This window comes from Mandrillus leucophaeus, unplaced genomic scaffold, assembly GCF_000951045.1.
Source record: "Mandrillus leucophaeus isolate KB7577 unplaced genomic scaffold, Mleu.le_1.0 Scaffold269, whole genome shotgun sequence".
Taxonomy (NCBI): domain Eukaryota; kingdom Metazoa; phylum Chordata; class Mammalia; order Primates; family Cercopithecidae; genus Mandrillus; species Mandrillus leucophaeus.
In genome coordinates, this window is record NW_012102798.1 from 5,056,507 (window position 1) to 5,082,685 (window position 26,179).

At 41.7% G+C, this 26,179-nt stretch overlaps 1 protein-coding gene across 1 annotated transcript in view; it reads left to right on the forward strand.

The window, feature by feature from the left end:
- GUCY2F (guanylate cyclase 2F, retinal) overlaps positions 1 to 25,426 on the forward strand; it is a 105,745-nt gene extending 80,319 nt beyond the window's left edge. Inside the window, exons 12-20 of the mRNA XM_011984530.1 lie at positions 2,743 to 2,891; positions 5,136 to 5,299; positions 6,083 to 6,275; positions 9,528 to 9,702; positions 12,874 to 12,972; positions 15,929 to 16,023; positions 21,971 to 22,059; positions 22,152 to 22,240; positions 25,333 to 25,426. Of these exons, the coding sequence (XP_011839920.1) occupies positions 2,743 to 2,891; positions 5,136 to 5,299; positions 6,083 to 6,275; positions 9,528 to 9,702; positions 12,874 to 12,972; positions 15,929 to 16,023; positions 21,971 to 22,059; positions 22,152 to 22,239 (1,052 nt within the window). The 3' untranslated portion in view covers position 22,240; positions 25,333 to 25,426. The remainder of the gene's footprint in view (positions 1 to 2,742; positions 2,892 to 5,135; positions 5,300 to 6,082; positions 6,276 to 9,527; positions 9,703 to 12,873; positions 12,973 to 15,928; positions 16,024 to 21,970; positions 22,060 to 22,151; positions 22,241 to 25,332) is intronic.
- The last annotated feature ends 753 nt before the right edge of the window (positions 25,427 to 26,179 follow it).

Consider the following 26,179-nt stretch of genomic DNA (forward strand, 5'->3'; position numbering starts at 1 on the left):
ATTTTAGTATCCCTCATGATGCTTCTGGATGTCAAGGCCCTACCACTGTTTCCCTGTGACATGCCCCAGGCTTCCATCCTCATCTCCCACCAAGACACTTGGCTATTAGGCAATATCCATCAATAATGACAAAATCAGTAGACAAAACTTTGAGGGGAAACAGGATATCTGTATATTCTCAAAGTATGAACCCACAAGATACTTACAAATTGCAAATGGAAAAAATAGAGTTTACAAGTAGAGGATCCTGTAGACACCACCTTAAGCAAGCGATCAAGATTACCAATAATAAGCTATTACCAGTAATACAGCACACCCATGTCATATACCCATTGACATGATACACTAAGAAGGGCACAATGTCACCTTGGTGTTATTCTTGACAAAAAAAATATACAACCTCAATCTAATAATGAGAAAACTTTAGACAAATCCCAGCTGACATTCTACAAAATAAGTGGCTAGGACTAATCCAAAGTATCTAAGACAGGAAAGAATGGAAAGACAGGAAAGGAATGACGAACTATCACAGACCGAAAGAGACAAAGACAATAATTACATGCAATATGGGATCTTGAATTGGATTGTGGAACAGAAAAAGGACATTAAGGGAAAACTGATGAAATTCAAATAAGAACCTTAGTAATATTATTGCACAAATGTTAATTTCCTTTGTACTATGGTTCTGTAAGTTATTAACAATAGGGGAAGCTGAGTGAAGGTGTACAGGAAATTGTACTATTTTTAAAACATTTCTGGAAGTTTAATTTTTTTCAGAATAAAATCTTTTAAAAATGAAAAAGAAAGAAAAACTAAAACCACTTAGCTAGGCTGTGTCCCACTCAGGGTTCCACATCATTCCTCTACTTAAAGCCCTCCAACAGTTCCTCATCACTTGTTAAGTGAAGGTGAGACTCCTCCCATGACATACAAGGCCTTTCACAATCTGGCCCCTAGCTACCTCTCGAGGCTTATCTTCTGTCACCCTCTATATCCCAGCTAAACCACATGACTGGCAGGGCCCTGAAAGTATCATGGTCTCTCCCATCTCTGTGCCTTTTCACATACTAGGAGGTGGAATTTTCCCACCTCCTCCCAATCTTGCCTCATCCAACTCATGTCACCTTCTCTGGGAAACCTTCTTTAGTGTGGGTCAGGTGCCTTTTCTGTACTCACAAGTGCCTGTCTCAGCTAGAGCACTTATATTGTTTGCCACTGTTTATTGCAATTGGACTGTGAGATCCTCAAGTGCATGAATCATGCTGTGCCTAAGCAGAGAGGTGGCCCATTCAACTTGATGGTGTTCTGAGAAAGGGACAAAGACTCCATCTGCCAGAGAATGGATGAGGCAGTCAAGTTTCAGGGAGTACATTCTCATGGAATCTGTTGTACTGAGAGCAGGATGCTGTAATGGAGGAACCATTACTGGTACAGCCTGACCTGGGTTAAAGGAACGGAATGTGTGATGTCACAAGGAACTGAGAAGTCAGAGGCAACAACTGGAATTCTTTTATGGAGGCAAGGGGCTCGTATCAGGGGTAAAGCGGCACTGTTGGAGTGTTATAGCCAATTCAGGAATGGGAAGGTCACACTGGTGGGGCAAGCAAAGCTTGGTTCCTGATGTGGCAGTTAGAAAGTTAGAATTGGAGGTGGTGGGGAGGGGACTAAAGATGAGAAATGAGCCTGAAGAGATAGGACAAGAGCCTGGATTTTACTCTGTGGGTGATGGGGAGTCATAAAAGGCTTTTGAGCAAGAAAGTGACATGACCAGATCTGGGTTTTAGGAAAGGTTTGGAGAAGGGTAGGTTGGAAGAAGAGAGATCAGTTTGAGGCCCAGTGTGGGTTGCTGGGAATATTGAGAGATAACGATTTTTTTCCCCTGCTGCCAGGGAGTTTTCTTTTTGTAAAAAGGTCAGTGTGACTGCTCCAGACCTTTTGTCACTAATGGCTGTTGGGTCTGAATAGGGAGTCTAAGAATTCCCAGTTGAAGTCTGAGACATTTGGAAGCAGGACAGTGTAACAGATTGAGATTGCCTGGGTTCAAATTTGAACTCTATCACTCTCTAGCCATGTAACCTTGGGTAAGTTACTTACTCTCTTCATGTCTCAGTTTCCCTAGCTATAAAATTAAAATAAGAGTGCCTACCTCACCTGTTTGTATGTGAGAATCCAGTGAAATAATGCATGCAAAGTATTCAGCACATTACCGGTATATAGGAAATATTCTACTGGAAGTGGAGTTCATGGACCATCAACCAGGAGGATCTTGATGAGGCCTTGAACTGTTTACTGTAGTTCTTAATTCCCTTTGCCTAGACACAAGGTAGAGACCTGGACCTGGGCTGGGCCTGGGCTTGTAAGGAAAGTTAAGTGGGTCTATTGTGGGGATTGGATGGCTTAGATGATTGGGGATGGGTGAGGGGAGCCAGGTCACTGAAGTTAGAGCATTAGAGTTGACATCAGATAGGCAGTATCTAAAACCTAGCAGAAACAGAATAAAGTTGCGCCTAAATGATACCAAGAGTCCAACTGATTAATATCTCACTCCTCCCCCATTGCCTGATGCAGCTTTTGCTCAAATATAATCTATATTCAGGTCACCTAAGGAGAGAGCAAAGGAGATGGCCCTTCTGTGTTATCTGCTAACCTACCCCCATTCTTGGCTAAAAGTCAGTTATCTTTGCCAAATCTTGGTCCTTTTTTCCATGATTTGTAAACTTTTCTCTTCTTGCATCTGGACAGAAATCATAAACAGACTTAAGAAGCCTCCTCCTGTGTACAGACCAGTAGTTCCTCCTGAGCATGCCCCTCCAGAATGTCTCCAGCTGATGAAGCAGTGCTGGGCTGAGGCTGCAGAACAACGACCAACGTTTGATGAAATATTTAACCAGGTAAGGACTCTGAATCTTATCATTGCCCAGGAGCCTTCCTGAAGTCAACCTACACAAGGCTAACTCCTTGGTCCTTGTCATATTGTGGAAGGAACCTCTTGCAAGGGGGAAGGGCACTCCTCTCGGAGAAACAGCCTGGGAGTGGCTACTTTGAGGCTCTTGGTGCTGGAGTGTCATCAGCACATCCTCCAAGAGCCCAAAGATTGGTTCTAGTGTTCTTCTGTGTCTGAAGCTCTGTTCCTGACCATCCACAATCTGACCTAATCAACCTTTCAGAGATGGAATTGAACCATTAGGCATTTGTAAGGCAATGGCATTGAAACTATTAGATGATGGGTATCATGGAATAGATGGGGCTTCTCACAGAGCCATGTTTACTTTGGGGATACCAGAGAACTCTGGTATTCAACTCTGGTATTCAACTCTGGTGTTCAAGATGGAAGAAAGAGAAAGTGCAAATGTGGCGTGCAAAAGCAGGAAATTCCTTAAGTTCCCAGGCAATGGGGTACATGAAAAGCGATAACCTTCCTCCTTAAGATACTGAATTTCTAAAGAGGGTGATTCTTTCCCTAGAGGTGGAGATTGAAAGGGGAGTGAAGGAAAGGACAGAGTGGGCCCTGCTGTGGAAACTAAGGTGCAATTCCAATATTGGAGCATGCGGTTTAGGCTTTGTTGAAATTACAGGACACCAAAACTGAGGGTGCTCACCATGAGTGCTGTGTCAGCTCTGGCAGAGAGGCTTTTGTGCCTGGCTGGAGTACAGCACTGAGATGCTTTATGAGTGGCAGGTATCTGAGGCGGAAAGAAAGAAAGAGTTGAATTGAAAGCCTGAGGGGCCCTGCTTATGAAGTCATCCGTGTCCCCAGCTAACAATGCCTCCATTAGCCCGGCTAAGTTTCTTGAGGACACTCAAACAGGTGTTCAATAGTATGGAAAAGGCGAAGGACCATGAAGGTCAAATTTCTGAAACCTTACCATGAGGCAGGAGAAAGAGCATTTGCCCCTGTGTTGATGCTAGAGATGTTATTTCAGAAGGCAGCAGAGAAGCCAGTGATAGATAGGGGGAGTGTACATCATGAGACTTTCAAACAAGACATTGCTATAGCTGCCCTCACTAAAATGCTTCAGTGGAAGTTTAGGCTGTCTGATGACAAGGCTAGCCTCCTAACTTCCTGCAGTTAATAACACTTAAGTGGGAGGAGGAGGAGAGGGAGGTTCCCTGGGTTAGGCAATAGGGGGAGCCCAAAGGATCTAAACTGGCTACAAGGTTATCCCCAGGACTTTGATGAACCTGCGGATGTGAACCAGGCTCAGAAGGGAAACTCCTAGTGTTGGCCTTGGGGCATTGGGTGCTAGGTGGAGCATGTGTGGCCCAGCTATATATAAAAGGTTCACTGGGACAGAGCCCTAGATGTCTGCTTAGCAAAACTGCCTCCGATTTTTTGTTGTTGTGAACACAGTCATGTGCACGTTGACTATAACAGTATAGAGGGGCTACCCTTCATGATTCTAATACTATGCCTAGCTCCCTGTTACTGTAGATAGACAAGGTCCCAAAAAGGCATATTGAAAATTCGTGACATGCAGGCATCTCTAAGGCATTAGGGCATAGAATGGGGGCAAAATCAGTTGAATTTTACATCACTCTGACTGACCGAAGGACAGGTGCTAGAGGACACCCCTATTCTTGGACCTCCGTGGTAAGAAATAGGGGTTGATTTTATCATGTGGATCTTGAGCCCTCTGTAAGAGGTCAAGGAGCCTCTCACTGTTCAAAAACTGGCAACACAGTGGCATTTGAGGGTAAGAATGAGTTAGTAGACTGATGATCCAGAAGAGTAAAACGGCACTTTCGGCCCTCTTTCCCCTTACCTCACACACAACTGGCCTGGGCTCAAGACCAAATCCTGTTGTCTTAGAAGTGGCTACTATGCATATAATAGCATCTCAGAACTGAAGGAGCCTGCTCAGAGCACTTTTGCTCAGGCTTGAAAGAACCAGAAGTGTAGGGGAAGAACTACTGGTGTGCGGGGATGGGGAGGGGGCAGAGGTGCACTGGAAGTGCCCTGTAAATGGGTCAGGGTGACAGTGAGGATGGGTGGTGACTTTTCCTATTTATATCTGGGTTCACCTTTCCTGCCCTGGCATTTTAGTGGAATGGATTTGTGATAAGGGGACCTGCTCCATCATCTCTGAGTTTGAGGAATAAGCATTTTCTGGTTCCCTTTTCTATTTTACTTCCAGTTTAAAACTTTTAATAAAGGGAAGAAGACGAATATCATTGATTCTATGCTTCGGATGTTGGAGCAATATTCTAGCAACTTGGAAGATTTGATTCGGGAGCGGACTGAAGAGCTGGAAATTGAAAAACAGAAAACGGAAAAGCTTCTAACACAGATGCTACCGCCGTATGTGAGAACACCTGAGGAGTGTGAATCTTTATAACAGTGTGTTATGTTAAAAAAAAAAAAAAGAAAAAGAAAAAATATTACCTATCAACTAACTGCTCCCTCCCCTTGTCCTGCACCCTCTAGTGGACTTGAGTCACACCTTCAAATCAAAGTAAAATTGGAAACCAAGGGAGCAGAGCACACATCCTAATTTCCACTACCTGTAGATCATGCTGGTCATTTAAGTTTTTGTGCCTTGAGTTTTCTGTATATCACTTCGTGACTTTCCTAGGAGGTTGACTGATTAAAAGAAAGCAGTTCTTTGAGCTCCTAGAGGAAAGTAGCAAGGTCGTTTTTCCAGGTCTTTCCTCTCTTAGCTGAAAACCTTATCTGTTGCTAAAATTTCCAAGTTTTCCAGGGCACCTTACTTACTATGTTGTAACGTGATCTTCTAGGAGATAATTAAGGAAACTAGCCTCATGAAAGGGCAGTCACCTGGGAGCATTCCCCAGGTGTCTGAGTTAGGCGTTTAGAGAGCTGAAAAACCTCCACATGAAGGCACAGACCAGGTTCACCCAGTGCTGTATTCCAGCACCTGGCATAGTTCCTGACCCATTGTAAGCACTTAAAACTTACATGTAGAATAAATGAACGAATTAATGTTTTCATCAATGTAACACTTTCTTCCTCATCATTTATTAGCAGTGATTTTTAGAGGTTTATTTGGTGTATTTTTAGCAGGTGGATGTGGCATGAAGGGAGACCAGTGTCATCTTAGGAATAGCTGTGTCTGCTTTTCAGATCAGTTGCTGAATCTCTCAAAAAGGGCTGCACAGTTGAACCTGAGGGCTTTGACTTGGTCACCTTGTACTTCAGCGACATTGTAGGCTTCACAACCATTTCAGCCATGAGTGAGCCCATTGAGGTGGTGGATCTTCTGAATGACCTATACACACTATTTGATGCAATAATTGGCAGTCATGATGTCTACAAGGTAGGTTAATTAGCAGGAAAATATATTCCATAGTGAAATTTTTACATGAGGCCCATCCATGTGTATTCCAAAATTGAAGAATAAAATTTATGGAATATTGTTATTTAGGAATAAAAAATTAAATAGTACACCCCTTCCCTTGGTATGTCACTGGAAATGAAAGCCAGGTAGAATGCATGTAATTTCCCAATTTACAAAATAACAACTTTCAACCCAACAAAAGATTGCCAGTCAGATTTCTTTTGAACTTTTTTTCTAGAATTGGGACTAAGAAGATGTTGGGACCAAGAGAGTTATTGCACATCAGTGGCTGAGTACTCATAGTGTAGGCAGTACTGTACTAGGCACTGAAGGGGATAAAGAGGAAGTATTGGTGTTTTGCCCATAGTTGGTGACTGCTACAGAGTTCTTGGTAAGGTTTGTGTAGATCTAATACATGCTATAAAAATTTGGTCTCCTCCTTCAGGTACTGTTTTATACAGGAGAGAACTTGGCATTACAGCAGAGAAATATTAGACTCGAGGCTCTTTGGGATTGCTACAGGGTAACTGAAAGGCTGCCTATTGGTCTGAGGTCTGGGGAAGTGATTAATTGCGGGGTGGCAAGCCCCTGTTCCCACCTTCTCTCACTCCTCCAGCCTGTGAATTGTCACTCTATTAGAGTTTGCAAAATGACTACATTGACTAATTTTGGTGCCATGCTTCCTTACCTTTGTTTACATATGTTGTCTTGTCTCTAGGCAAAACATGACTAAAAATCTCAAAGCTGTGCAGGGACATTTCTACATTGTCTGCATCATGGATACTTGTCTTATTGAAGAAGAAAGATGCCCCAGGCATCCTAAACTTTAGACAGCTTCTCTATCCCAGGACCAAAGTAGAGCTGGAGAATGAGTAGCTCCATTCATTGGATTCTTCACAGTAGTCTGAAATGTTCTAGCTCTCAAATCACACACAAGAAAGTGTGTTTATCTCAGATTAGACAGGGCCTTTTCAGGTCAGATAGGGAGCCTCAGGGCTAGGCCACGCCACCTAAATAGGGCTCAGAAATAAACATCATACCTGTCAATCAGCAGGAGCTACAAGCTAATCAAGAAGCACACATGGAAACCACGATGCAGGAAAAATCCATGGAATCAGAGTACCTGTCTTAACTTGTTGAACTCAAGCAGCCTGAAGAGAAAAACAAATCACTGAAAGCTAATTCAGTTGAAACTAAAATCAAAGATGATTCAGCGTGGGCTGTAACACAGCTACCAGTTTAATCAATCCAGCTGATTCTGTTCAGACAATTGTTGGGGGTCTTACCAATAGGCTATTAGATATTTTGGTACTTAATGGTTGCAGTAGGGAGTTAATGGGCTGTTCCCAGAACAGAGCAAGGCTATATAAATCCAAAAGTGAAATTTATTTTTTTCAGCCCTGTTTATTAAAAATGACACAGTGCAAAGGAAATAAAAATTGAACCAGCAGCAAATGACCAAACTCATTTGTATTTTCATTTTCTTTACCTGTAAAATTTGAATCACGCCCCCTGGTACTTGATAATCTGAAATGGAATGGATAATCTGAAATGGAGGGCTACTATAGAATTATGAAGTTAGTGATTCCGTTTCAGTTCTCCTGCCACTATCTGCATCTTAATCGCACCCCTTTCTAAACCTCTTTTTCCCTCTCAGCATCCTTATGTTGACTGATAATTTCCACAGCAACCCACAATTTTCCACAGCAGTCTGCACACCAAGACCATGCATGCCCATGCTCCCTGCTCTTCTAATCTCCTCATCCATATCCTTGCGGCCTCCTGGGTGACTGACTCATCAAAGCTAAAGGGTCAACCACTAATCTCTGATAATGGCCAGCCACTGACTTTCCCCTTCCATATAGCATTTACATGGTAATCCTTCCCTCCTGTGTGCAGGCTGGCATGCCTACGTGAGGGCAGGTATCCATTCCTCAAATTGCACAAGGTAAGGGAGACCTTGGATGGAAACATTTTGAGGCAGAAAGTCCTATAGATTGAAAGGATCATTGTTATTGGCTATAGAAATTCATGATGAAGAGCCTATTACTGATTGCTAAACTTCTTTCTCTGGAGCTGAATCATACCCACAGTTCCAAGGCTAGTTTCGAGACATACCTATTTGATAATGATGATGATGATGATGATGGTGATAGCTTGAACTAAATATATATTATCTAATAGGCAGGTTTTAAATGCTTTGACATATATTAAATTATTTATTCCTTGGAAAACCCTATGAAGTTTTTACTATCATTAACACTATCGCACAGATAAGGATACTGAAGTACAGAGAGATTAAGTGATTTACCCATGGCCACACAGTTTGCAAGTGTTGAATCTTAAATGCTAACCAAGATGGTATAACTTCAGAGTTTCATGTTCTTAACTGTTGTATTCTGTGGGTGCAGTTCTCCAGGAACACATGGGTTTTAACTGGATTCAAACTTGTAGTAACACAGTCTGACTGGCACATTTCATAAAAAGTCCCTTCAGCTTAGTTATTTTCTGGATTTACCCGAAAAGTTTCAACTTACTGGTTATCTAAAACAGTGAGCACACTTCTGTGGGGAAGGCGAGGAGCACAGATTTCCCTTTTTTTCAAGTGTCCAGCCCTAACCATCCCCTGCAAAGCAGTTGAGGGCCAGTACTGCTGCTCCTCAGGGAGGTAGTAGTAGGAGAGGAGGAGGTAACTGGTGGGAAGAGACTAATTTCTTATACCCAATAGGCCAGCAAAACTAACTTCATCATACTAGCAAGGCAAAGCAGAGGGAACAGGCTTGTTCTTCCTTTCCCTTTCCCTATATTTTCCTTAAGGCTACCCTAGCTTATTTACCCCAAATAATCTATAGAAACGTTTGCTGGGAAGCATCATAGCCACCTTCTCCTAAGATGCTCCCCCATGGACACCCTAGGGACAGTCCTAGAAATCTCCCTTTTCTCTTCCCCACAAATGTCTCAGAGCCTGGTATTTTTCTAAGGTCAATCAGGAGCCTATGAGGTAGCTATACTCATTTCAGAATCTCTTGGTGTGGGGCCTAGACTTCAGTATTTTTAGTAAAGCTCCTTAAGCAATTCTAACATGCAGCCAGACTTGTGGATCATTGACAGTCCCTCTCTGCCTTTCTCACTTTAAAACAAAACCACCTGGCCTCCATTATACCCTTACAGCTCTGTGCTAAAAAAAGCACAAATAAGTTGTTTGCTAGTTCTATTTTTCCTAATTCCCAGGTAGAGACCATTGGAGATGCCTACATGGTGGCTTCAGGACTCCCGAAGAGGAATGGCAGTAGGCATGCAGCTGAGATTGCAAACATGTCCTTAGATATCCTGAGCTCCGTGGGCACTTTCAAGATGCGGCACATGCCAGAGGTGCCAGTCCGAATTCGAATTGGCCTGCACTCAGGTAATAACCAGTTAAAGTAAGGAAACATTCTCATGTGCCTCTAAGAAGACTAAAAAAGAAAGGGAAAAGGATAGCTCTCCACTGATCCCTGGCCACTGGATTATCTAGGTGTCCAGGGCTGCATAATTCCTTTATGCCTACCCAAGTTTACTCTCCTCCCAGTACCTGCACTAACACAGTGGGCAGCAGCTCCTTGTTCCAGGTACTAAACCCTTTTAATCTACCATTTTGGTTAGAGGCAATATTTCCATGTTTGACTATGCTATAAAATCAACAAGTGTATCTTGTAGTTAGGATAATTCATTTAATTAATTAAAATCCCAACTTCGGAACTATTTTCCTCCCATATTCATTACCTACTAGCTCCTCTTGCTTCTGTATCCACTCCCTACCTTTTTCTCTTTGCTCTGCTCTTCTAGGCTCCTTTCCTTCCCCCATCCTTTTTACCCCTTTCCTACCAAACTTCTTTAAAAAAATGAATGACATCCACTGTGCCATTTCTTCACTGTCCAGCCCCTCCTTAGCTCCTTTGCAATCTGACTTCAGTTCTCACCACTTTCCCCAATCCTTGTCTGCCTTTACCTCTGCGGCATCTGGAATTCATGACAAGCCTCCCTAAAACGCTTCTCAATTGGCTTTTATGACATGCTCCTCACTCTGTGAATGCTGCTTTGCACTTTATTTACTGGTTCTCTTGACTCTTCCTGTTCTCTAACATTTTCTGCAAAGCTCTCAGTCTTGTGATCTCTTTGCTGTCTGCATGTATCACCTCTAATTTATTACTCAACCCACAGCAACCTGACTTTCATTTTCTACCACAGTCTGTGTCTCTATTTGTCCCTTATATTGGTATTCTCCAGTGTTCTGTCATGATGCACTTTTTTTCTCCTCCTACATACTCTCATGGGTGATCTCATTCATACCTGTGGTTTAACTACCACTTGTACGCTAATGACTTCCAACTCCACAGCTTTAGTGCAGTCTTCTCACTTAAGCTTCAGCCTTCTATATCAAACTTCCTGCTGATATGCCCACCTGAATGTTCCACATGGACCTTAGACTCAACACATCTAAAACAGAATTATTTTTTACTCATACAAACTTCCTGCTCTTCTCATATTTATTCTCCATTTTAGTTGGTGGTACCACCATTGACCTAGTTTCTCCAGTTAGTCTTGGGAGTCATTCTCTTTGACTCCTCCCTTACTCTGACCTTTAACATTCAACTAACTACTAAGTCTTGAACACTTTACCTTTTAAATATGTATTGATCTATCTTGTCTCTTCTTCACTCTCACAACCCAAGCCTAGGACACCAACATCTCTCGCCTGGATCACTGCAATAGCATCTTCTTGCTTCCACTCTTGCCCCTTACCATCCATCCTTCTCATAGTCATCAGCATGATCTGTGTTTCCTTGTCTGTCCTTCCATTAGGCTTTAAGCTCCTTGGTGGCAGGAAGCATATCTTACTCATGTTTGTATCCAGAGTTCTTAGCACATAGCAGGTGTTTGATTTTTTCTTTTAGAGAAAAGCCCTCATCTGTCATCTGTGCTTCAGTTTCACATTTCCAACCCCCCTCAGCCTACATTTTCTTGAAGCGTTCACCATTATTTCAAATTTAACATATTTAAAACTTCAAGTCATCTTTTTCCACAAATCAGCATAAACTCACAAGCCCATGGCAATTTTCTCATGGTTGTCAATCAGACAGCCAACAAGTCTGTTGATTCTTTTATGTCTCTCTTATTACTTCGTGGCCATCCACTTCTTATCATTGCCTCCTTTTGAGTACCTTGTGCTTGGATTACTGCAGCAGCCATCTAAAGGTTTTCCCTGGTTTTACTTTTTCCCCTTTCAGTGCATTTTATATACTGATCTGAGAAAGAAGATCATGTAATTCCTTGCTCAAAATTCTCTAGTGGTTCAAGATCTTCCATCTTGTACAACCCACTTAATCCAACCTTGTCTCCAGTTTCTCCCGAGCCATGTGAACTAGGCAGACTGTTCTCTCTAAGAGCTTCCCAAATTACATGTTCAGTCCCAACCACAGGCCTTTGATTTATGTCTCTTTTCCACTGTTCAAATCTTACTTACCCATCAAGACCTAGATCAAATCCTACCTTCTCCACTGGACCCTTCTTGATTGAGTCAGGTCCTAATAAGCACCTCCCCCCATTTTCTGAACTATTATAGCACTTCTGTCTGTGCTTCTTGCCTCAGCCATATGGTGTCTTGGGTTACTGCTTAATTGCTTCCTCTTTGATAGTATCTTCTCTTCAATTTGACTATAAATTCCTGGAGAACTAAGACTACGTGTTACTTTTCTTTTTTATTCTCCTTGGTGCTGAGCCATAAAAACAGAGCAGAAAGCCAGGCATGGTGGCTCACACCTGTAATCCCAGTACTTTGGGAGGCCGAGGTGGGAGGATCGCTTGAGCTCAGGAGTTTGATACCAGCGTGGGAAATATAGTGAGACCCCCATCTCTTTTTAGGAAAAAAAAATCAGAGCAGAAACCAGAAAGGTGAAGGTGAAGAACTTTCTGGATACTCCCAAACTGACTTTTCAGTATGGCTGCTGAAGTTTTCTCAATTACCTTGAACACTTAACACAGCCATATTAAAATGTAAGAACAAAAAAATTCTAAATGCAAAATATTCTTTGATTATTTATACATACTGCTTTTCCATGCCCCAACACAGACAATTGAAAATGAACTCTATTTGTTTTTAGAATAATTCTCTTGATAGACACAGTTTGGGAGCCAGATAAACCCATGAAAGTCTTTCTTCCAACGCTAAGGCATGAGAAAAATTACATTTTTTTCCTTACAACAAACATGTTTGGACCCTGAGTCCCTGTCCAGGCCTTTCTGGTTTGGGTTTGATACTTATTTGTCCCTGTTGACAGATATAAGCATCTCGAGTGTAACTGTTACTTGGAACAAAGGTACAAATCAGAAGGGCAGTCATGTCTGCACTGTTATAAATTTGCTTTCTTGTAGGGCAAAGAGTTCATTACTCATTATGTCTTTCTTCAGATTCCCAGAGCTGTATGATGGCAACTTTTATTCTTTTACAAAGATACATTCCTTCCTCTTTGTACCATTCCTCTATTAGCATTGGGTACGTACCTGTTGACTGTAATTCCAACCCCCTGCTACTCTACAGGGCCGGTTGTTGCTGGAGTGGTGGGCCTCACCATGCCCAGATACTGCTTGTTTGGAGACACTGTGAACACAGCTTCTCGGATGGAATCAACAGGCTTACGTGAGTACCTAATAGAGGGATGGATAGGATGGCACCATCCTGCTATTGAGAAGGTAATTCTTCTTCACAGACATGAAAGAGAGCAGGGTACTTGATGTTTTAATGTTTTAAAGAAAAATAAAAGATAATTTGAGAAGATTGAGATTTATCACACATTTTCCTGGTCTCTAATGGCAAACCAGTAGGGGGTGATGTTGGACTGAACATGTACCTTTCTTGTTCTAGAAATGAAGCTGTAGCTAAGTGACACCAAAACAGCCACTCAATTTGATAAAAACAACTAAAATAGTATTTTGGGTAAAGAAAAAAATTGGCCGGGCTTGTGGGTTTGTGGGAGTCATGTTGAGAAAAGAACTACATGAGGGACTGACATTTTCCATTTTTCAACTAGTTTGTGGAGACACACTGAAGCCAGCTGCCTCCCAGTTGCCTACTGTTTGCTGTTGCAGTCCCCTTTTTGAACCAGTTAGGACCCCAGGAGTTCTGGCTTCATCAAATAGCCCTCTAGAACTTAGCTAGCAATAATCCCTCAATCCAAGTAGCTTGGAATTCTGAAATAATTTATTGCAACTTCCCTGTATATAAAACCCTTAGCTTCTATCAAAACAGGCATAGTATCAAAGATACCATTTCTTCTCTGCTTCTTTGAAAAGAAAACTGTACAAACCATATGCCATTTGTCTGTTTGTAAGATGCTGGCTCAACTCTTACTTGGTTATTTACTGCCATTACAGAATCACAATGTGCCTTTTGCTTATATCATGGTTGAGCAAAGCATTTTTTATGCTATTATAGGAAGAGCATAGAGAATAACATTAAATTCTATATGCAGTTTTCATGGATTTTATACCAAAAAAGGGAAGAAATCACTTAAGCCCTTAGAAGCTCTAGCTCTGGCAAGAAAATTTCTTCCCAAACTTCAGCAATATACTCAAACTAGTCCCTGATGTTATGGTGGCCTGTATAACAGTGGGTGGTGCCCTGTCTGACCCCACTTCCCATCACTCATGTGTAGAAACAGGCTTACACAATGGGTCCAGTCTTAGTCAATCTAGCCTGTGCAGCCATGATTAAGGAGGCAGTATGGAACTTAGAAGCTGTTGTCAGAATAAATTTTCTGACATCTGGGAAAGTCTTCAAACTCCTTAGATATGGCAGAGGCCATGGAAGTAGCCATCCAGGAACTGCTGCATGAATATGGCTTTGCATATGATTTTACTCTTAAAGTGCAACCCAAGATGAAGTGACATTTATCATGAAACTGCAATGCAGATTTGGCACAGTATTCTGGACTGATGTAAGCTTGTAGAAGGCTGAAGTCATATTCTGGTCTGAACCAGGGAAAACTCCACACATTTCACATTGGAAATACAAAGTTGAGACCAGAAATTGAATTTTGAGATTTAGACAGCTCCTTGCCCAGTGATCAGCTAGGAAGAAGAAAATGGAGTGAATCACCCACAGCAGGAGTTTATTAAGCACTGACTGTGCAAGGAAGTTATTGTGAAGCATACAAAGAAGTATACACACATGCTCTCTGCGCTAAAGGAGCTGGTTAATGTGCTTTTCTAAAAGCTAATGACTATGACCCAAATATGACATTAAGCTCCACAACTGAATGGAGATCTGTAGAGAGGTAGCCTCTCCTCACATTGGATATGAAATCAGGATATGTCACACATCTATTAATAAAAACATTATTTCATCAATATCTCCTTTGTGCTCAGTTGAAACCACTGAGATTCTGGAATGGAAGTGACTCGTGACCCAGCCCTGGAGTGATTCTCCTTACCATACAAGTGGATGGTCGTTGGTATGAGCTATCTCTCTTTTAAGCTGTGTGTTCCCTACTATCAAGATTACTGAAAGGTTCTCTGAAGACCAGATGCTTGTGGGATGCACACATAGGACTGGCTAGGAATATACTGACTGGGCATGTATATTTTAGGAATAGGACAACCTTTTTTGAATAAGGGCTTTGGGTGATCATGAGTTAATGAGGAAGACACAAACAAACAACAGTACTGAGCTATCAAGAGAAAGAACGTCATTGTGAGTATATGCAGCAGAAAATCCTTGCAGGTCTCTCAAGCCGTGCCTTCCTACTCAGGTTGTAATCAGCTTTTTTTTTTTAAATGATTTTCTCAAGCATGTGTGAAAACTAGCCTTGGACTTTTATTTAAGACTCAACCTCAACAAGGTCTCGCTTCATGGGGTGACAGTTTTTAGAAATGTCAAGGATCTTACCTGAGTGAACAAGTGATTATTCTTCATCAAATAATTACTCTTAGGTTCTAAATAAAATTTTAATGTGGCAGTTCCCCATGTCAATCTCTTATCCCAGATTGAGATCATTGGTTGGAAAATAGTACATTCATGTGTAGACACAGCTAGGTGCCCCCACCCAAAGGTCAGCTATAAATGTACAGTCTTCACAAAATATTTGTTGAAAGAGTTCTTGGCATATTTCTCATTGATGTTTTATTTTTCAGTATAGCAATGTTGAGAGATAATTGTAAGAATGCATATGAAAAAGACATCCTTTTGCCTCTTAAGATATGTAAAGCATGAGAGTTCAGCCATAGTAGCAGCCTGTGAAAGAAGCTGCTGAAGTCAAATTTTCTTTAAATGACGTCACGTTTCAGCCAAGAGCACAGTAGATGCTGGTTTCTCCATCTCGACCTTTGAGTTAAATTAACACCTTTCTATTGCATGGCCTTTCATTTGAGATAGTGTCTAGGAGGCTGATAGGTGCTACAACTAATGCCTTATTTGGACCTGGTGAGGAAGGCAATCACTCCCTCTCCACCTCTTGTGAAACCCTAAGTAAACTTCTCTCAGGACGTTGCTAATGGTCCAGTCCATTTACAAGTGAAGACATTTATTACATTGATATTTTCTCATTAATTTTACCAATGAGAAAGGAGCTCAAATCATGTCTCTCCTTCTTTTGCAGCTTATCGCATTCATGTCAGTCTCAGCACTGTTACAATTCTTCAAAATCTGAGTGAGGGCTATGAAATGGAGCTTCGAGGAAGAACAGAGCTCAAGGTATAATGTCTTTTTGTTTTTTGAGCCAGACTATTTGGATACACCTGCTTCTGGAGAGGTCATGGTCTCCTAAAAGAGTTTACCTGGGAGTCTGATACTCAGAGCTATAACTTGGGCAGAATCTTCAGCCCCATTTGGGGTTCCCAAAAGATTGCTCCATTTTGCCTCAATTTTCTTCTCTTTAAAATATGGCTACAGTGGGGAGGAGTATTGAGATTTTTTCTGCATTTTTCAGACTGTAAGCTGTATCTTTCTCTCTTAAAGAACTGCACAAAATTTGGCTTTCCAATGAGCTGCACTATTATTTACATTTTCTAACCTGCATTTGTTCACTGTTTGGCAGTGCCAGCCATTGTTAATAAGCCACAGTATTTGTTAGTTTGGATTTTCTATTCACTTTCTCAGCGGCCACCCTTCCTGGGTGAAAGGCACCCATTGGCACACTATTTGCAGAGAGACGTTTTCTTTCCCTAAGAAACCAGGAGGAACAAAGTCAGTTTCTATGAAAGACAAACATTTTGTAACTCCTTTTTCCCTGTTAGAGTTATCGCTTGACCTGAGATATAGGATTAGAATAATTTTAGTTTTATTTTTTTCTGCCATTTCCACTACATTGTATTTATCTATTTCTGAATGACCCAAAGACCACCGGTTGACCCAGTTGTAAGAGAGCTCAGTGATATAACAACTCCCTCATTTTCAGATGAAGAACCAAGGTCCAGAGAGGTGAAGTAGTTTGAGCAGGGTCACACCGTCAACTGATAGCAGAATCAGGTCAAGACTCAGGAAGCCTGACTTCCTTTTTAGCGACCTTTCCATGACATCATGCTCCATGAAGATGATTTTCTCAGTGATTATTTTTGGGTAAAGCAAGAGCAGGGCACTAAGTGATGCACAATTAGCTTCTGACTTTGGCATTCCTTTTCTAAATGGTGGCAAGTTACATGTAGCTAGATTTTAGACGTTAAAATTTGGAAGGTCTAATTCTCGTTGATAACTTCCTCCTATGGCGAGTCCTAGTTTTTTCCTTCCAATAGGTTATTAGTATCTTCCAGTAGGTTGGATGAGTCACTTACAAGGGGACAGAGGCTCCTTTCCCACCTCTTGCAGAGAACTCAGACAGTGAAATGATGGGGACAGGGATATTACTTGGGCAGCAAATCTAACTGTCCAAAGCTTTTGTGATCTTTCTATACATTATGTCATATTTCAACAGAGGAGTAGAAATGCAGCTTGGTTTCCTGAAGACCTTTTCCTCTGCATTGCTGGGCAGAGATCCCTCATTTAAAAACCGACGAGTTGCCACTTTTGAAACTGAAAAACGAAAATGCATCCCTGTCCCCATGGTTTTTATTGTCCCACAAATTCAGTTCAGGAGCACTCACATCTTTGGGTATTTCAAGTACAAAATCAGGACTTAACTTCAAAAGGGCCCTTTGCAGTTTCGTGGTTTCCTCGACCCCAGGGAATCTGGAAACATTTTGTAGCAGGTTGGAAGAGGAGCCTTTCCCTGATGCCACATTGGGCCTGGGTTATTGTAGTGTCAGGGTCCTTATAAGGAGGAGAGATTAAGAGGGAAGAGAAGAGGGAGCCTCAGAGGAAAGGAAGGGGCAATGAGAACAAGGAAGAGGAGAGGAAGTAAGGCCCAAGGAAAGGTCAGGAGAGGCGGAGGGATCCTTTCTGTGTGTGTACCCTCTACCTCACCACCAGAAACAGGTGTTGTACATTGCATCATAGGGGCTGAGGGGCATGGGGTTTCTGGTCCACCAGGGACATGCAATATACCCCCAATAAGACCATGTCACCAGCACACTTCAGAAATTCTGATTCAACATTTTCACTCCTCATCTACTCTGTGCTACTAGAAGCAAGAGTTGCTCTAGTACATGGGGCAGAAATATCACATTTGATGGTGAGCCTGGTGTGATTTCAAAGTTGATGGCTAGAAATGTCTTTTCCTTCCAACTGACTGATGTTTGAAATTCCTCCATTAAAGCCTTTTCTCTTGGGCTCAAGGCTTGTATCCAGTAAGAACATTCTTCCCCCCACCGCATCTCCTCCACTAGGTTGATGACACTTTATGTTGTTTCCCTCAGTGGAATCAAAAACATGGATTAATTGGGTGAGAGAGGAGAACATAGGGCAGTTGAGTAATTGGCTGGGTTGAGGTTACAAAGAAAGAGAACAAAGTGAGGAAGCTGAAGTAGCTTGGGGGAGGACTCATTTAGAGATGAGAAGCTCGGCCTCTTGTGCCCACTGCCCATTGCCCACTTCAACCCCCTCTTCTACTATACTGGCAACAAATTATCAATGCCTAGCTGGCCAGTTCTGCTTTTTCAATATTTCTGTCCTGATGGGCTAGTGATAAGTCACTGTATTACCTCTTCTCGTACATGAGTCCTGTTTCAGTCACTGTTTTTCTGACAAGTGTGGAGCTCCTTGCTGAGATTTTTGTATATATCTAGGCTTATCAGCTGTATTTACCAGAAGCTTTTAGGTAGAGCTACATTCTGGGGAGACTTTCTCAAATGATTGCTCTTCAGCCAGTTTATGTTGTTGTTGTCAGAGGTGGACACCTTATAAATACTTCGTAATTTTTTATTGTAAACTGACAATTAATAATTGTGTATTTTTATGGGGTACAAAGTGATGTTAGGATTTAGTAATACAATGTGGAATAATTCAGTCAAACCAGTTAACATATCCATCACCTCAAATACTTAACATTTCTTTTGTGGTGGCAACATTTGAAATGCATTCGCTTAGTGATTTTGAAATGTACAACATTATTAACTATATTCACTATGATATGCAATAGAGCTGAAAAAAATCACATGTATTCCTCCTGTCTAACTGAACAGATTTTATGTTCTTACACCATCATCTCTTAATTTCACCCACCTTTGGCTTCTGTAACCGCCATTCTACTTTCTACTTCTATTAATTCAATTGTTTTAGATTCCACGTATAAATGAGAACATGCAGTATTTGCCTTTCTGTGCCTAGGTTATCTCACTTAGCAAACATTCTTCAATTCCATTCATGTTGTCACAAGTGATAGAATTTCTTTCTTTTTAAAGGATGAATAGTATTCCATTGTGTGTATATGCTACTTTTTTTATCCATTCGTCTGTTGATAAACGGGTTGATTCCATAACTTGGCTATTGTGCCTAGTGCTGCAATGAACATGGGAGTGCAGATATCTTTTTGACAAACTAATTCCAATATTTTGAGTAAATACCCTGAAGTGGAAGTGCTAGATCATATGGTAATTTAACTTTTTGGAGAAATCTTCATGCTGTTTTCTATAATGGTTGTACTAATTTACATTCTAGAGGTGGGCACTTTCTGAACTTGTCTTTGAATTCTGGGGTTAAACAGTATTTGGTTCTCAGGTTCCTAAGTATTAGTGTTTGTTTTATTTTCCCCAATCTTTTCTACTCATACCCCAACCCCTAGCGTACACACACAAGTAGTCAAGTGTGCATATAAGCACACACATGCACACATACCAGCAACTGAATTAAGAAATGATGAGATTGTACTGACAGATCCATGAAGGTCAGAAAGTTTTGCCTCAAATTCTTGCCCCATAACTGACTTAATGTCTGACATCAGACAAGTAATTTCACCCTCTCTCCGTGCTTTCATTTGTCCACATGGAGGCCTCATCTGACTTGCGGTTATCAGGAAGCTCATTAATCTCACAAGCTTCAAATTTCCCAATAGTTGCTTTTTGGCCTTTAGATCTGCCTTTTGACTCCAGTGTGTTGGAGAAGTTTTGTGGTATGGAAGGAAGAGCCTTTAAAATTTGGTGTCTAGGAGATGGGTTCAAGTCCCAGTTATGCCTATTTATTGACAAGTCATTTAATCTCCAGGAACCTCAGTGTCCCCATTCGCAGAATGAGATGAATAATTAACCTATATTCTAGATTTTTGTGAGGATTAAGTAAGATCGGAGATACCAAAATGTCTCAGAAGCATCATGCCAAAGTAAGATGCTATTATTTGGGGGATCTCTAGGACTGCTTAGGGATTGATATTGGGTCAAAGAGTTTGCTTCAGGCTTTAGTTGTTGCCATACTTGTTTTCTCTCTTTTTCTCCCTTTAGCAAAATTGTGGAAGTCAGGTAGGTAAACAGAGAACTAGGATTCTAAGAATTCTTTTGGATGGGCTCCAAAACCTCAGAGGGCCCCTGGAGCTCCCCTGCATACTCTGATTTGGAAGCTTGCCTGAGTCCATAACACTTCCATCCTCTTTTGCAACCATTAGTTTTGGCATCCCAGTGTGTCCTAAGACCCACCCAAATCTTTGGACAATTCTGGCATCTACAAAGCTCCCTTGGAGATTGGCATGCTGTCCTGATAGCCTCTAGATCTCAAGACAAACAGTCAAATATGGCTGAGGGTGGGGGACTCTTGAGTTTGAACTTTAATAGTATGTTTTTCCAAAATAAGATCCAATGGCACCTTGAGTATTCCAAGTGCACAAGGGCTGAGAGTTTCAATTAATGAAACAGTCTGATTATTTACTGGGCAACTGTCTGTATAAGACACCACACTAGGTACCGTGTAAAAAGAAAAAGCTTTGGAAGCAGAAGAGTTGGGCTTAATGTGTTTAGGGCCTAAAACATGGCCTAGTGGTTGTGTTTAACCATACTGTGAGCTCCTTAAGGATGGAGCCATCTCTGTATTTCCAGCCCTAGTACAGGAGGAGTGGAATAAATGAAAGAATGAGTGAAGGAATATATTTTCAAGTTGTTTACCTCTTCTGAAAACAGAGTAGGCTCAAATAGTCCAATTATTTGAACTGTTTGAGACTTAGGGAGAGTCTGATGCCAGTTAATGGAGGTTGGACTATGTGGTATGCTCTTTCTACTTGCCTCATAGAAGGCTTGTTCAAGCCTTGAATCAAATATTTGCAAAATGCTTTGAGATTCTCCAATTAAATGTGCTAATTATTATGGTCATTGTCATTATTATTAAGGGATAAATATATGTGATGTAAAATAGGGAACAGTGGATTTGATATTTAAAGGGGGCAAATCTAATTGGAATTTCTAAGGTAAACAATTCAGAACTGCTCCAAATGAGAGCTGCTGAGAGTGAGACCATATTTCAGATTAATGAGTTGGAAACACATCCCATTACTTTCCTCAGTCTTGGTAAACACATTTTTTTCTTACGGATTAGAGGAAATGAGAGAACAGATGAAAGAGAATTGAAAGGAGGAGAGAGAAGCACATTGAGAGGAAAGTTTACTGGAAAGAGAGGAAGGCAGAACAGAGGCAGAAAATTTGACTCCTCTGAGGTCGTCACTCAGGCCCTGGGGTGACTAGCTTGAGTGTACACTCCTTTTCTCTTCTTAGACCTGTGGTTCTTGACAACCAAGTAACTGAGCTATAAATGGAGGCCAACTTGGGGTCTTGCCCTACCTGTGAGAGTCCCTTGGCTGGAAGAAAAGAACACTGCACAAATGTAGACCTCTCAAAATAGCCAGGATAATTTAGGCTTAAAATTTAACAGCCTGTTTTCTATTTCTACTCTCTTTTTGGGTTTGGTGAGAGCCATTGAATGAGAGGGTAAGGAGGTAGGTAGAATCTGAATATATGTACCCTAGATACAGAAGACAATGGCTTGCCTAATGCCAAAAGATCAGGGCACAAATGATATACAAAATCTTCAACTGGGCATCCAGACATTTGGTTGCTGTGAAGCCAAACATCCACATATTCCCAATGATGAAGCTATATGGTGGCGGGAGACAAAGCATCTGGATGACAGCTTGATACGGTGTTCACTTTTCATCTGGCTGCTCTGGCTCAGCCCCGTAGGGAGGAAGACTCCAGGGAGTGGTGAGGCAATTTCTGAGCCAACCTGAATGCTTGTATCCTTTTGGAATATTGATTATAACATGCTTAAGATTTTTCATGTTTTCTATAATAAGGGCAAAGGCACAGAGGAGACCTTCTGGCTGATTGGGAAAAAAGGCTTCACGAAGCCTCTTCCTGTGCCCCCACCAGTGGACAAAGATGGGTAAGTGGAGTTCACATTTAATTGGAGTCTTCCTATGCCATACTCTGCCACACTTTCTTCACTACCTATTTAATGTCTCCCCTGCCCTGCAGGCAAGTGGGCCATGGCCTACAACCAGTGGAAATTGCAGCCTTCCAAAGAAGAAAAGCAGAAAGGCAGTTGGTGAGAAACAAGCCATAAGGTAATAGCCAGGAGGAAAACAGCACAGCAGCTTGCCAAATTTTCAAATCTGGAGCTTCCTTTGGTATGCGTGCCAGTGTCAGCCTACACTCTGTTGGCATAGTGTGATGGAGCTGGAGAATTTCCACGGTCTAATAAAATGGGTGAAAATCTTGTTGTGGGGAGGCCTGCTGCAGGGTGAACTGCACTTGAGGGAAGTTGTCTGCCCTGGCCCGAGAGAGACCCTTGCCTCTTGCCCTGACAACACATTTGAATGCTAACAAAGCTGGCCTTGCTATCCAGTTATCAGGTAGGTACACCTGTCTCTTTTATTGTTGAGCACCTGGGCCACATGGTGAGCCACATCAGATCTTTAGAGACTTACATCTGTCTAGGCAATAGTAATAGGACTACCTGCTATTCCTGGGATCTGTTGGCAAGACCACCTTGGAGGGGATATTTATGTCATTTCCTCCGGAGGCACTGCCTGATCCCTTTCACGGTTGGCCTTGCCAAGCAAAATAAGACTGGCTACACTTTAACTGCCTGGCTTGTATTCAGGACAATTTCTCCCATCCTTTCTCCCCTACTAGGATGGTACAATTCTGAAGCAGCAACAACCACCTAATTATCAGGAATTCTCTCCACATATTTATCCATATTTATCTCTGAGGAATCCATTGTGTTCTTTGTCTCTTCTCAGTATCTCTTATCTTCTTTATCGTGTTTGCTTTTTGTTTTTTTCTTTTTTAAAATCTTGCTTTCTTATTCTCTCTTCCATGGAAACTTTGACCCTGAAACACTTCGCTCCCTCCACATATCCTTGGAAATCACAAAATTCTAAGGTAAACATTAAGGCATCTCCACATACTCCTGCTCCCTTGTTCTCTAACCTGTCCCAGAATAATCACAATTCTAACAGCAACTACTAAAGGCATCCACATACTTTCATATTCTCCTACTGGCCTCTGATGACTTTGTTGATTCTTTGTGACTGTTTCTGTCCTAAGGAAACCCCAATGCATCTTCACTTCTGCAATAATAACAGGTACCCTGAACTAGTCGTAAACATTTATGCATTACAAAGGCTTCTGTATTGAGTGTGTGGCTCTTCTGCAGCCTCCTGCATCACCCTCTGACTCCCTGACACCTGGGGCCAGGATTTGTTCTACAGTCTTCCAATTTCCAGAACCATTCTTTCCTTTGAGTAGGGAAACACAGGAACAACCTCTGACACAGACAGACACACACACAGATCCAGACACATACTCTCTAGCCTCTCTCTCTCTCTCTCTCTCTCCCCCTCTCCCTCCCTCTCCCTCTCTCTCCCCTTCCCTCCCTTTCTCCCTCTCTCCCTCTCTCCCTCTCCCCCCTCCTCTCTCTCTCCTCTCTCTCTCCTCTCTCTCTCTTTTTCTCTCTCTCCCTCTCTCCCTCTCTCCCTCTCCCCCCTCCTCTCCTCTCTCTCTCTCTGTTTCTCTTCAGGAAAGTGTTTGGAAGCTCTCGAAGGATTTATCCCTTTGGATGGGTAGTGTGGCATTAGAGGCACTGTACAAGAACCCATCCATTCCTAAGAATGTGTTGGAGTTTGCAGCACAAAATACTGCAACTCACCATCATTGGCTGTGTGCTTGGTAGTGCTTTCCTGACATACAGATGAATGTTGCTTAGGTCATTTGTAAATTCACTCATCTGGAACCCCTTGACAGAGGGCCAGCTTCTGTGTACTGTAGATATATGGAACAGATCGAAGCCATTGGGTCAAGAGAGGATTCCACCTCTGGTCCTGGCCTCGTTAACACATGTACTTCAATCAGCCTGTTAACTGACCACATGGCCTTGCTGGCCTATACAAATCACAAAAGTCCCCAAGAAGTACACCCCTGACAAATTTCAGAAGGCTTGTCCTAAATCCAAGCACGCCTATGTTGCTGTTACTTGCTAACACCGCCTATTCCAGAATGTTTCCAACTTTCTGTGAATTTACAGGCTGACACTTACTGGGATAGACCCAACTTACAAAAGACCTATGACACCTATGAATGCCACTGACTTGCTGCCACCATCGTAAGAGATGTTGAGGAAAAACTTGAAACCTTTAAGAGAGCCCTGTGAGGTTGGACAGGAAGGATGAAAAACTGCTATGAAAGGGGGCACAGCTTTGGTGAAGTGATTATAGGGGCTGCCTCAAGCAGGGCCCTACCTGATAACTCTTACCTTGTGTCCCCAAATATCCACTACTTCTCAAACCTGGTTTTTGTATCATCTGGTTACTTTCCATAACATTTCACCAACTGGGGTTAATTTTGGGCTGACAAGCCCCCTCTTTTAATCATAGATGTGCTTTTTTGAGGGTGAGAAGCAATTAATCACCCATATCATAATGAAGGTGAACTGAGCTAACTGTTCAGGAGGATTTGGTTATTTTGATTAGGACAAGGAGAAATGGTGAAGTTGGCAGTTTTGAAGAATAGAGGGTCACACTGGCAGACTTGGGATAACACAAAAGCAGTGGATCCCTGGGAAATAGGAAAGGGTGAAAGTAAGTATGAAGATGGAAAAGTTAGCTTACATTCCACCTCTTTTAAGCCTTTTGAGTCTTTATTGGACTCAATGAATGGAGAGAAAGCACATTTTCCTTCTGCTATCAGGACCCAAGACCCCCATGAGAGCTTTAATATAACTCTGCTCCATGTGAGTTAAATCAGCCTTTGTGGACTGGCTAGAAACCTGACCACCACACATATAGCACTGTTACTATGGAGGAAGCCATTCCAAGTTCCAAATCATCGACTTATAAATGTGTAGAACATACCTCATTAGTAAGTTGAGACCACCTGTATATTAACATGCCCTCTTTTTTTGTTAAATTTGTAAAACCCCTGTAAATAGCAATGTCTAATCATGCAAATCTGACACATGTAATAATGTTTATTTGTTTAACAATCCAGGAAAGTTGAGCAATTTGCAAGCTGTTTATGGAATATAATAGTGGTGTGGGGCTTGGAATCATTCATACTGAAATCCTGTGAAAGGCCGAGGATATATAAGGTATGCTTACTGTTTTGGCCTAGGATATATAAGGTATGGTTACTGTTTTCTCTTTCTCTCACCCAGGGGCAAAGGGCTCCAAGATTTGAATCTTCTCTTGGTGAGGCAATGGAAAAGCTCACTTCAGTTCAACAAATTGTTCTGCTTGGGCAAGAAATTAGTGAATGACTACACCTCTGAGGATGACCTAATTCCGGTGTGAGCAGGACACTGGGAAGTATTTTTAAAAGTTTCGCTCAGTACCCAGCTATCACTAGCAAGGCCGTATGAATGTAAACTGCAATAGATGTGAACCTTATTGAAGAGTAGAGAGCCACCTCCAAGTTTAGTCATTCCAAAGTAGCAGGCCCAACTTGGATGAAGATGAGAAGCTCATTATTTTCACAGAAAAAAAGTAGGAGGCACTATGTTTTCTTTTTCATTTCGTTTTAATCTCTAGAAAGTATTTAATGAACATAATTTATAACTCAGATACTATAAGATTAGTGCCAGGAAAAAAAAAAAAAAAAAAAAACCTTCACAAACATACATCTGAATCCCAGTCTATTGTGATCTCAATTGGCTGGAATGCATAAGGAAGAAGGAGGGAGAAGAGTCTGGTTAATTGTGTTGTTTGGATAACTGAAGGCTAAGAAGTTTCTTTGTTTCCTTATTGCTCATTTTTCAAAATCTTTCCAAAACTGTCACGGTCTCTTTTCCTAAGTTGGGCAACATAATTGGATTGTCCTTGCTAGATGAGTATTTCATTGGGACTCAGGGTAGTATTCTAAACATGACAGAATAAATGTAAGATATGTTGTCAGGGTAAAATATATAAAAATCATGGATTGAACTGAGCGATTCCCTTAAAGTTTTGTACTTTCCCTCCCTTTTCCTGCCCACCCTGCCTTTCAACCCTCCACCCCTTCTCCTA